Genomic DNA, 12,358 nt, shown 5'->3' with positions numbered 1-12,358 from the left:
TTAACCAGTTCACGCCGGGATTATTTTGATTATAACAGAACGAGGCGCTGGATTACTTTTCACTCGACCTCAAGCCAGGCGGGTTGAAGCCATCACCCTCGGGCAGCTCACTCATATTTCCAGCCTCGCTCGCTGCGAGCGGGTCGCTGACATATATTTTCCAGCCTCGCTCCCTGCGTGTTTATCGGTCATATGTTCCGAGTACCGTAAAACCTTTGAAGGTAAACACGTCATCCGGCGCGAACTGGTTAAAAAAAGCCTAATCCACTGACAAAGATTTCTGCAGATACAGAAAAAAAAACACACTAACCTGTCTTAGTTCCAGCAAGTTGGGCAGTGTGTTGTCTTGCAATGCGGTGTCCATACACGCTGGTAGGGACGGTTGTAGCCCCATCAGTGTTTGGGTTAGGAGCTCGCTCACCACCCTGACTGCCTCAGGAAAAACCTGCTCACACCACTTGATCTTTTGGAGAGAAAACGACGGGTTTATTTTCCTAAGGAGTCCGAGGATTTCAAAGGAACGAAAGTCTTCAATGTGGGTTGGGTGGGAATCGAACCTGGGTCATAGATGTGGAAGGCAAAGAAAGTCACCACTACACAAACCTGATGAAACACAGACAACAATACAGAATGAACTCTGTTTTCATTCCTACGTCCCAAGCCTGCATTTCCTGACTTCAAGACTGAGCGTTACATTGACAAAATAGCAAAACAAAATCAAAGAGAAAATTGCTAAATTGAAAAAAAAAAAAAAATTGAAGATGCCCGAAAGATTCCTACCTCTTTGTGCCACGTTGACAGCAGCGTATCGTAGAAGTTGGGCAACCATTCTGTGAGTGGCTTGTCAAGATTCTCGCCTTGTAAGTGCTGCCATTGCTGTAACAAGGAGCTCTGAAACAGAATGGGAAGACAATTAAGCACATTAACTATCACATGCTCAAGAAAAGTTTGAGAAGTGAAAATGGTACCCCCTTGGATTAATTTTAGTATAGTATAGTAATTGAATGACCCGTTAGTCCCTGTAGCGGCCCCACGTGCCCAAACGACTCCTTATACCTCCCCAAAACGCCCGTGCACTCTATGGTTTTCTGGATTCATCAAGAAGTAAATACAATGTTATTAGACCTGGGCGAGTAGTGTATTTTCCTACTCGAGTACTCGCAGAGAAATTACTCGCGAGTAGTCGAGTACTCACGAGTACCAACTTCTACTCGCGCCAGGACGAGTATTCGAGTAGATAAAAAAACACGAGTTGAACAAGGAGTAGCAAACACAACTCTCGAGAACTCGGGTTACTCGCCCAGGACTAAGTGCTATACAGTGTAATTATAACACAAGTGCTAATGGGTTTACTGCTTTGAATACGCTGACACTGAACAAATACACTGACATTACTTGCCTTGTGACATTTATAGTAGTAGTTGTAGAGTTGGGGCAGTCTGTCGATGTCCAGGAAGATTTTCACGTAACTCTGGGCAGCTTCTGGAGATGGGACCAACAACATTTATTTATCGATATAAGATAGTCAGTCAGTGGCTCAGTCGGTCAGAGGACTACACGCTGGCCTTAGCTTCCAGCAAAAATGAATCAGTCCTTATTTTCGAAATTCAAAACTCACCAAGTGAGTGAGTGTTGAAGGCACTGACGAGTTGCGGACTCAGCATGGCTTCCAAACGGTTCTTCAGTGTCTCAAGATGTTGGCATCTCTCCTCATAGTCACCGCAATGCGCCAACATATTCTGTGACACAAAGTAAAATGTTATGCAAAAAAACTCTACTGACTTTGTGCATGAACTCTTTGGGGGCTGCTGCCTGATATTGTTAATTGTAAGACCACTCAGGTAATGGTTCGCTCCACCCCCTGTTAAAAGATTTTTTTTGCACCGGCAACCTAACTGCCATCTCATTCCTATTGTGCATCTCAACAGGATACCAGTCTAGCCTGAGGTCTAGTAGGCATTGGCTCTTTATATTCCAGTAGGTCAACTTACCAGGCTGTGCTGCATCGCCATTAGTTTATCTGCAATCTGCAAAAATAAAAAAAAGTAGAAGTGATCAAAAACTGAAGAAAAAAAATATTTTTCAATGACATGGCAGGCCTATATTAAAATTACAAATTCAGTCCAGCTAGAGTAAAATTGCCACATTGTGAAAATGTTTAATTAGGAGTTCAAAATAAGAGCAACTGTTTTATCTTACCGCTTGGGTGTTCTTGCTCTGGAAGACTTCATCAACATCAGCCATCAGCGTCGTCCAATTATCAGCTTCCTAGAAATTGCAAAATGTGAAGACAGATTTAATAAATCCTTACTCCTTGAATTTTTTGCTAGAAACCTTCAAGATCGACCACTGTGAAGGACACCAACATTACATTCTCTATACTTCATCTTTTCATGGAACATTTAGCCCCATGTAAAATAATAATGGATTGGCTCTACATGTTGTACCTTTCTCTGGATGTTGTAACATTCTCCTTGTAGGCTTTGAAGACTTTGGAAAGGTTAGAGTTAAGGGGTTTGGTTTGATTATGAGTATTTATGGGTGCTGCTTAGCTTGAGAAACTCCAGCTCCAATACTCATCTGGAATTCGACATGGAGTTTAATTTGAGCTGGAGTTTCATGTACATTGTAGCCAGCGCTCCAAAAATGGCGGAGGCCATGAAATTTGGCCTCAACACAGCCGCTGAAATCATTTCGACATTGACCTCTAGCTCTACATGTCGAATTCCCGATGAGCAATTGAGCTGGAGTTTCTCAAGCTAGGTGCTGCTATACCTGCAATGCATCCGAGGCGGCTTTCATGCGAGACTTGATGGCGTCAATGTCCAACAGCATCTTCATGGATTGGGATGTGTCTTCTTCAACCTGTAAAATACAAACAAACAAATAAAACACACTCTCTCCATTTTGTTTGCATGTTTGTTCCACCCCTAAATTGATGTTCCCGTAACAGTATCTTACAAATGTTCACTAAAAATAAATCGTAAGATGAACCTTCTTGATGTCATCCTTGACAAGCTGCATCTGATCCTTGAGGAACGTCGCCTCCTGTCGGACTGCCTCTACCTCCCTCAAGACACGAGGAAGGTTCTGCACCGCCTGTTGACTCGTCTCCTCAAGAGAATTATTCACCTCCTATAGAAAGAGGGGAGGGGAGAGATGGGGCGGGGGAGCAGAAGATGAAGAAGATATCAAGAAAAGTAATGATGAAAATTATGATTTGTTTGGAAATGGATAAAGATTGAACACGGTACAGGATCCTAAATCAAGAGATGGAGCTGTTCAAAGTAAAAATTATGTTTTATACATTTTCGATAGCTTCTTCAAAAGCCTGGCTTTTGACACTTTTTAAATTACCTGAATGAAAAGCTGTAGCTTCATGACCAGTGTTGCAGCATGGGCCTGTGATGACAAAAGCAAATGAGTCAATTTCAACAAAAATGAAGCGATCAGGCCTGACGTTAAAACTTAAATGTCAAAAAGGATAGATCTATTCAGTCTTTTTTTAATGAGTTTTATACTTACATCTTTCTGTTCAGGAGCATCTTTTTGGGCTCTGAATGCAGCATTCACCCAATCTTTAGCATCAAAATTAGCATCCAGAAACTTGGAGAAATCCTTCAAAGAAAGGTGTAATCAAATGTAATACATGCATTTACCATATTTACTATGCAATTTTGATTTGGCTTCTCACGACGTGAACCACCCCTCGCCCCCCCCCCCCGGCCCCGCCCCCCTCTACCCCCCCCCCCCCCCACCAACTTGGCCAAGTTTAATTTTCATTCTCTTTTCAAAATGTGATTGGGCCTACTACTGATAATGAAAACCTCTTACCATCTCTCTGCCTCAATTGATTAATGTTTCAACTTAAAGGATAGCCCTTAAACAGGGCTAATATAGCATTTCATTTTAGGAATAAAGGACATTTTTCTCAATCTGATGATGTGGAAGTTTAAGCAGCAGCGGCGCGGTGTTGATGAAAGGGCGCCACCATTTGTTGAAGCCAGTTGGAGCTTTTTAGAATCCATGCTGCGTAAGGATTATGAATAATAATACGATAAGCAGATATTTGCACCACCTTTTGATCTATGTATCCTGCGACCACTTTGATGATCACGAAAAACCAAAACATGGCGCTTTCCACGTCGTCGGAACTAATCAAGCGTTGCGGTCAAAACGGACATTTTCTAGTCTTTTTGAAACTTAACATTTGGTGAAACTCACCATGGATCGGTCTTTGTTTGAGGGGGCGGTAAAACTGCATGGTTTGAAGTTGGACCGCTTGGTGAAAGAAGAGCAAGGGGCGAGTTTCCTTGACGATGTGAAAGAAATTAACGTTACCGAAGATGTAATGGGCGCCCTCAACGATGAGAATACTAAATCAAAGGGACTGCCAATTTCTTCTGTAATTGTAAAAGTTAAAGCTGAGAGGAAAAGAAGCAGAGATGAAAAACTCGGGTAAAACAAATATTTGTCAATATCAGAACGGCAAAAAGAACAAATTATTAATCTAGCTATTCTAGCCGTGATGGCGTGAACAGGTCTTACCGTTTTTACATACATTTTTAAATTAAATTTTCTTTTAATTTATTTCTATTCCACTTTCCAGAGACGACTTCACAAACAAACTACACGGCTTCATTGCAAAAAAGGCTGACCTGCTATTTAGACAACAAAACGATGATGAACATGATGAAGATGCAATCGCTGATAAAATTCCATCAGCAAAAGACGCTGAGAAATTGGACTACTATGCAATCCTCCCTCCGTTAGAGCAGTTTCTGGAAGTCGATCCGGATGTTTCCCAAGAGAGACTCTTTGACATTCTCAAAGTAGGTGATGCCGTCGTCGGTCAAATCCTCAGCACGAAGAATTTTGGCATCTTCGTCAAGCTCCTGGCTCTGTGCCAAGATACGCCACGCTTCCTGGACGAGTGTGAGGTCGTCGCTTTACTGCCAACTGGGGAACTGAGGGACAAATTTTCCCACGTGGCATCCATCGACGATTTTCAAATTGGCGACCTCCTGCGAGCGTTAGTGATCAAGGTCAACGCTGAGGAGCAGAAAGTCATCATTTCTTTGCATGCCAAAGACGATTCTCAAGATGTTGGAAGCTTGGTGAGAAGACACTATAACATTCATACTTACGAAGAAAGTACCCTTCATATCATTCTTGCGTGACCCGTCCTTTAGAGTTTAACCTGTGTCTACCTGAAACTGTTTAAAGCACTTTCATTACATCAGTCAAAATTAGATTTTTCAATGGGAGTATAAATTTTCCATTTTATAAATCATATCAAAGCAGATGTTAATATGAAGTCTAAACTTCGGCCTCATATTGGAGGATTTAATTTTCATGATACATGTATTTAGCAACATGTATTTAGCAAGATTTCCCTTCCCCCCCCCCCCCAAAAAAAGTCAATCTCTTGAAGCCAAAGGCCAAAGTTGGAGACCCAACTACATGTAAGAGTGAGGTTTCAACTTTCAATCAAAATACTCTCTACTTTCCGTTTTTGCCATTTTGCTTTCTCCCATCCACAGGGCCTCATCACAGAATCAGAGCTTCCGGTTTACTACCGTCGCAGCGTGCTGCAAATAGACACTCAAGAGGCGTACCAAGACATGCTGCATAACTCCGTCGGGTTCGACAACCCTTTCAATGTGGCATACCTCGGGGACAAACTTGGGCTGAAAGACACCTGCCCATTGTCCCTCATGAGAGGCTTACAAAGGTTGGATAATTCACAATAACCCTAACCCCCCAGGCCCTTTTGGCTAGGAACCACCCTCAATCCTCCAAAATCCTCCAATTACCACCATGTACAATTGGATTCAACCTCAATCCTCTAAAACCATCCCTTATTTCTTGAATTTGTTCCGTGGAGGGGTGACCATTGCCTCAATCCTTCGAAATCCTCCAACGATCACTCATAATGCGTTGAGGCAGTGCCGATGACATTCAGAAGCAGTGCGGATGAAATCGAGCATAATGCAGGGCTCAGTTATGCATGGCTGAACATAAGCAATGCTGGATAGCTTACCGACTCAACACAATGCATCTTCCAAAATGAACCTACACTTTTTAGCCATTCAGCCTCAATCCTCCAAAATCGTCCAAAACACCTGGAGGATTTTGGAAGATTGAGGATGGTTAGGGTTAAAAAGATTCCCATATTTAACTGTTGCTTTTTAAATATTCTCATAACAGTGTCATTGAAATGAATTGTTGGCATCTTTAATACAGGAGTAACTTCCCGGAGAAGGAGTATGCAGAACCGCTCAGAAAATGGCAGACGAATCGTTGGTCAATGGAGAGGTAGATCGCTATTCAATTATTTCAACGTGAACAACTTCATAAATTTCCATATCGGAAACTTTTTCAGTTGTTCTGTGCTTAAGCTGTGTGAGTTGTTTACTGTTTGTATTTTTATTCCAAACTGTTTTTCTCTAATCTCGATTGTAGTGTTGCTAAAGGAGTAGAGCATTTCAAAGCTGGTCGGTTACTTGACGCCATGCAGCATCTCAACAAAGCCTTGGAGATTGATGAGGAGAACGTGGAAGCGCTAGTGGCAAGAGGAGCTCTGTGAGTTGCTAAGGGAGATGGAAAATTAACCAAGCAGTAACTCGAGGTTGACTCTTGAGGTACCACATAAAAGCCTTAAAAAAACCTCAAGGAAACCTCAAGGAAACCTCAAGGGTTGTAAATCCTCATAAAACCTTGTGGAACCCCAAGTTATGGCCTGTTTAATGTAGCATTCTCCCCTAACTTAATATTCAAGGATTGTAAAGGAAATGCTGTGCATTGTGGGTACTGGGTAGCTAAACCCATGTCAATTTACAATGTAAGTACATTGCACATGTTGTGTACGCATGAAAATGTTAGCCTTGTTTACCAATAGGAGCTCAAGGCAATCTTGTGTTTGATAGTTCCTCACTTCAGTAAAATATGTCACATTCTTGCTTGCTTTTTCCCATGACCGCAGCTATGCAAACAAAGACCTGCTTTCCAAGGCTCTCCAAGACTTTGGTAAAGCACTCAAGATCAATCCCAACCATCGCAACGCCAACAGGTACATGTGCCAGACTCTCGTCGAAAGAGGAAAACAGTGAGTGTCAAGAAAAACTTCTGCTAAATTGCTTTTGATTATGTCTTTGGACAAAAAAATATTTTTGTATTTTTTTAAGGAAATTTAGAAGAAAAAAAAGGAAAATTGGAAATCAGGTCCAAATAATATTTTCCTTGTCGCTTTGTAACACCAGTTAACTTGAGATTTATGAACAGGGATATTTTGAATCCATCAAACTTTAAACCTATCACTTTATGTTTAGCTGGGGTTAAACTACCATTCTGGTAAAGTGTTACAAGGAAAAAGAAAGTGTGGCATGTTCGGGACAGACCATTTCAGTGCCAAAAAGTCAACCACTTTCTTTGACTTTGATCCTACTATTTTAGGCACGAGGAAGCTGGAGAAAAAAAGAGGGCAGCCGAATGTTATCAGACGGCCGTCGACATCAAGCCAGATTTTCTAGAAGCACAGCTTTGCCTGGACAACATCAATAAAACACGGGTGAGAATCCACTTCTAAACAAAGAAAGACCTCGTGGAAATACCTCAGCTTAAAGCGCAGAACGCTTGGCAAGTCTTAGCAAAATTCAGCTAAGATGCTATCAGCTGTGCACTTGATGGCATCCAAAATCTGGTAATCTGTTTCTTCTCACTGAATTCCTCGACACATGTATGAGCTCCACTTAGACAAAATTAATTTCCTTGTAGACTTTACAGAAACCATCCTAGCTTGTATTTTCTTGCTACACTGTGTTCTTTTTGTTTCTCTTGTCTTTTCGCATGGCAACATTCTTGGAATCTACCATTGGACGTTGGACTGCGATGTACCCCCTCAAACACCATTGACCTCATAATACCCTTTGAACTCTGACCTATTGCCTTGCAACCTTTGACGTATGGGTTCTGGTTCTGATGCGTTTATTGTCAACACTTTTATGGGATGATCTGCACGTATCCTTTGTGTTAAAAAATTGGGAAATTCCCATTTATGATTTTTATTTTTGTTTTTGTTTAATTTTTCCAAAAAAATGAATTGGTATATTTTACATATTATTTGTTTTGAAATACCTACAATGAATGTTCTTGTGTATCGATATATGACTTACTTCATACACTTGCCTAAATCTTGGAACTGCTTTTAATCCGTATTGTTAATGAATACACCTCTTATGCCAAACTGTTTTTACTGATGGTGTGCCGGTATGTGATTTTCTCATATTGAACTTCCATGCATTGGTAGAGGCCTGCAAAAAAGGTCACCTCACCTACATCCATCTCGTCCCCCTCCCCTAACTCACCTGAGGTTAAGTTGTCAGTAGCAGCCCTCCGACAACTAGTTGATCCTGAGAATGAGGTCTCAAAGTCGGCCAAGAAAAGCACTGTGAAAACCAAGAAGAAGAAGAAAAGGAAAGAACATGAAAAGGACAGATCGTCCAGGAAGAAGGATAAAGAGGACAAACAAGGAAGGAGTCAAAGCAGATCTGTCAAAAAGGAGGGGAGGTACTCCAGCCCTGAGTCTTCCGAAACTCCAAGCGCGAGGTCAAGAAGTCGTAATAGAAGTGGTAAAAAGGATTCAGGAGATGGGAGAAAATATGACAAGTCGCTCTCAAGAGAGAGCAAGAAAGAAGCCAAAAGGAGAGTAAGCAGGCAGTCTGCGTCTTATTCCAGAAGCAGCAGCTCTGATAGGTCCCGATCTCAGAGTTTGAGATCAAGGAGTCACCAGCTGAGTGGAAGGAAGGCTTCCAAACATGCTAAGAAACGAAAAGGCAGGCGGTCTTCTTCAATCTCAAGGAGCAGTAGCTCTGGTAGTTCTCAATCCCCTCGCTACAGATCTAGATCAAGATCCAAAAATCGGCACCTTATAGCCAGTACAAAACATACAAAATCTTCATCCAAGAGAAAGTTGGAGGTAAAACCAACAGGTCGGCACTCTGTGTCAAGAAGTAGGTCTCGCTCACCATACACAGTCAGTGAAAGCTCTTTGTCTCCTCAGAGGTCCAAATCTAGAAGTCTTGACCGTAGCAGAAGAAAGAGTAGGACAGAAGAGCGAGGCAGCAGAAGTACTAGAAATGAATCTAAAACTACTGGAAGAAGTCCCTCTCATTCCATATCTCCAGGAACCAGACATAGAACTCTTTCTGGAGGTTCTAAAGAATCAAGAAGTAGTAAAACTGACTCTATGAAAGCACATGGTGGACACTCGTTGGTTAAGAAACTTAAAGCAGCATCGGGTGTTCGAGAAACAAAAGAAAGTAGCCAATCAAGATCCAAGTCAGATTCCAGACAGCACTCTTCCAGAACAGATGATAGAGAAGACAATCCCACAGATGGGACATTCAAAAGTAAAATGAACAAAAATCTTGAGACATCCACCGTGAAAAGTTCCTCTCTAAAAAGAAAACAAGATGTACATGATGTTTCAGATGATGACAAAGCTTCTAGGAGACTCAAAAAGAGGGGAGAATTCCAGGAAAGTGAAGAACTTGACAAAGTGAAACTTAAAGACGGCAAATATAGGCACCAGTCTACAACTGAAACCGGAGAAAGGGCAAGGGTGGAAAAGAAAAGGACAGGTCTAGACAGAAGGTGCACTCACTCAGACACAGAAAGTAGCAGTAAAGAGAGTGATAAGGATCAGAGTAAGAAGCATCTTAGGAAAACTGCTTCTCAGCACTCTTTCCATTCTACCTCAGATAGATCTAAAAACAGTGCACAAAGCTCTCAAGGTGCAAAGTCCCATGACAGAAGAGGAGACAGAAGACCAAGCCTTGGAGATCACCATCGTCGAAGTAGATCCAGGAGCTTCTCATCAGATGGAAGCTATTCGAACTCAAGCTACTCCAGTTACAGTGTATCTGGAAGCCGCTCCTACAGTTACAGTAGCTACAGCAGCTCAGGGTCATACAGCGACTCGGATGACAGTCGCAAGGACTCTAGACATAAGTCTGACAAATCAAAGAGCTGCTTTAAGCAAACCAACAAACCTGCATCGAAATCAAAGACATCCGAAGTGAGAGAAGACAGATATAGAAATGAACCAGGCAGCGATGAAGAAGATGACAGTGATAGCGATGTGGATACCGGTATCTATGAAATCTCCAGGGACCATCTGGAAATGTATATGGACAGCAAGAGCTATCAGCTCAAGAAGGAAGATGATGTTTCACCCCTGAAGCGGAAGAAGAGATTGAGATCAGATGAGGATGAAGTTGTGAGCGACAAAAAGATAAAGCCTGAAAAGAGGAGAGGAAAAGAGACTTCTGACGATGACAAGAAGGAAAAGATAGCTTCCTTCTCGCATGGAAAAAAGGAGTCACAAAAGGGATCCAGGTCAGAAGCTGTCCCTCCTCCAAAAGGTGATTCTAAGGTTCCTGTAAATGTACATCTGCCTCCTCCATCCAGGACTGTGGCCACCGTCAGTTCTCTCAAAGAAAGTTCCCACGCAGCTAGTGTTTATTCATCTCTTTTGCCTGCACCCAACCGGGGTTTAGAACCTCATATACAAGCAGTCCAGCATCAGTCACCAGGTCCTAATGTCGGCATCGCTCAGTCAAGAGCTCCAATTATTGGCCTCAACCAGTCGGCTAAAAGGAAACAAGAAGTTGAAGAACAGCCAGCAGTACTTGACAGATTTCCACATATAGCTGGAAGAGCTGATACGATCCATCAGCAGCAGCAGCATTCAGTGTCTGAAAACCAACAGCCTTTCACCTCTGGATCGAAGGGCCATAGATCAGGACCAGCTGGTATGTCTCTCCAGGATAAAATAATAACCTCTCACAGAAGTTCAACTGGAAGGGCTTACGAGGTGGAACCCTCTCAAACATTTACTCCGGAACAGTTATCTGTCTTAGATTCTATTTCAAAACAGCTGGCCCAAACTCGTCAAGAAACTTCACACGCAGCCTCTTCAGAGAAGCCTGTTGATGCAAACCCTGCACAGTACCATCAAAAACATGAAAGAGATCAAGTTCAAGGGTCATCAGAGGTCACAAATCCAGTACAGGGTCATCAAATAGGGGTCATTATGACTCATCGGTCCAGTGATATATTTGGGCAAAGCGATAACCATCAGGAAACGTTTGATGGAACCAATCCGTCTTTTGATGATCACCACGCCAGAAATAGAAGAGGTACTGGTAGATGGGACGTCAAGATACCCGAAGACGGAGGTTTTGATTCTGGACATCTAGGAGGAAGTGAGTTTTTCTTTGCTGATAGTAAACCCATCCCGATTTCAATTGACTACCAACATGGAAAAGACATCAGCTCCTCCTTTGACATTGAACCTGAAGATTATCGGGAGAGAGAGGCATTCGTTTCAGGCTTGCCAACAGGCTCTGTAAGACACATTCAGACACATGGCATGGATTGTACAGGAGGCAGTGCGCTTGAAATAGAAAAACTGATCAAGGAATCACGTGAGCACAGTTGCCAAATAAGTGAGGATTTACCGAGACACAGAGGTCATCACAGTAGCAGAGGTGAAAGGTCACGTGACAGGCCGAGGGGTGAGAGTTCAGATTTTAGGACTTATGGCACAAGACATGACCACAGTGAAAGCAAAAATGTTGATGCAAATAAAAGTGCCTCTAAGGTCCCCGTTGTTGATTATCAGCATGGACAGAGTGGCAGTTACCATGAGAGACAGAGATGTACGAGTGATGAGAAGATGGATTACAGATATGAGAGAAGACATCATGACAGAGTCGGTGGAAGACACCCTGGAAATCACAGATCTGCACCCGAGAGACATCACCACAGAGGCCCCAGGAGTTATGAGCAGAAATCGGTAGACAGACCCTATCATGAGCGAGACCGGCACGGCAACACACAGAGAGACAGACACCACAGCAGATCTAGTGGCACACACGGTGGCAGACGCCAGAAGAGTGCAACGCCAGTGGAGCCGAAGGAGAGCAACCCCTTCCTCCAGCTTGTTTCCTCCACTAAGGACATGCAGGTTGCGTCGCTGCACAGCGAGGGAAAATGGGGGCCAGACTCCAGCCCAGAAGATATGAAATCATCATCTCGGTCGTGGTGGTTGTGATTTTACATCGCTGAAAGTTTAGAACCTCATGAGAAGAGATTCAGAAGCTACTCCAAGCTTTGGGAGAAGACTTCCGTGAAAATGTGATCGATTGATGGCGGCGATATCTTCCCCAAAACTTGGGATTAGCTTCAGAGTCTCTTCCATTGTTCTAGTCAAATCCATCACAAATCTGGAAGTCCAGTTACAAGAATGACATGTGATGGACAATAACAAAGAATTTATTTTGTCACAGTTCAT

At 42.7% G+C, this 12,358-nt stretch overlaps 2 protein-coding genes across 3 annotated transcripts in view; one reads left to right on the top strand and one right to left on the bottom strand.

Annotated features, from left to right (window-relative positions):
- LOC119723485 (conserved oligomeric Golgi complex subunit 7-like) overlaps window positions 1–4,325 on the bottom strand; it is a 10,837-nt gene extending 6,512 nt beyond the window's left edge. The window contains exons 1-11 of one of the 2 annotated variants that reach the window (XM_038194163.1): window positions 4,225–4,325; window positions 3,526–3,618; window positions 3,358–3,402; window positions 2,995–3,135; window positions 2,776–2,865; window positions 2,200–2,268; window positions 1,992–2,027; window positions 1,619–1,739; window positions 1,400–1,482; window positions 781–891; window positions 311–463 (exon numbers count right to left, since the gene is read on the bottom strand). In XM_038194163.1, the coding sequence (XP_038050091.1) occupies window positions 311–463; window positions 781–891; window positions 1,400–1,482; window positions 1,619–1,739; window positions 1,992–2,027; window positions 2,200–2,268; window positions 2,776–2,865; window positions 2,995–3,135; window positions 3,358–3,402; window positions 3,526–3,618; window positions 4,225–4,227 (945 nt within the window). In that variant the 5' untranslated portion in view covers window positions 4,228–4,325. Of the gene's footprint in view, window positions 1–310; window positions 464–780; window positions 892–1,399; window positions 1,483–1,618; window positions 1,740–1,991; window positions 2,028–2,199; window positions 2,269–2,775; window positions 2,866–2,994; window positions 3,136–3,357; window positions 3,403–3,525; window positions 3,619–3,834; window positions 3,991–4,224 lie in introns of those variants that run through there. The other variant, XM_038194162.1, reaches the window with a different exon arrangement.
- LOC119723484 lies at window positions 4,077–12,358 on the top strand. Its single transcript, XM_038194159.1, has 8 exons — window positions 4,077–4,458; window positions 4,610–5,117; window positions 5,544–5,734; window positions 6,247–6,318; window positions 6,466–6,585; window positions 6,986–7,108; window positions 7,456–7,570; window positions 8,309–12,358. Exons 1-8 carry the CDS (start codon window positions 4,226–4,228, stop codon window positions 12,116–12,118), a joined length of 5,172 nt encoding a protein of 1,723 aa, XP_038050087.1. The 5' UTR covers window positions 4,077–4,225; the 3' UTR covers window positions 12,119–12,358.

This window comes from Patiria miniata, unplaced genomic scaffold, assembly GCF_015706575.1.
Source record: "Patiria miniata isolate m_02_andy unplaced genomic scaffold, ASM1570657v1 HiC_scaffold_17, whole genome shotgun sequence".
NCBI lineage: Eukaryota > Metazoa > Echinodermata > Asteroidea > Valvatida > Asterinidae > Patiria > Patiria miniata.
Note: the sequence above shows the minus strand (reverse complement) of the source record. Positions and strands in the feature narration are given on the sequence as shown.

Excerpts from the sequence above, each read along its gene's own strand:
- LOC119723484 (XM_038194159.1), top strand. The coding sequence starts at position 4,226 with ATGGATCGGTCTTTGTTTGAGGGGGCGGTAAAACTGCATGGTTTGAAG. Across the intron at positions 4,459-4,609 it reads AGCAGAGATGAAAAACTCGG|AGACGACTTCACAAACAAAC; the intron begins GTAAAACAAATA and ends TCCACTTTCCAG. Across the intron at positions 7,109-7,455 it reads CTCGTCGAAAGAGGAAAACA|GCACGAGGAAGCTGGAGAAA; the intron begins GTGAGTGTCAAG and ends CTACTATTTTAG.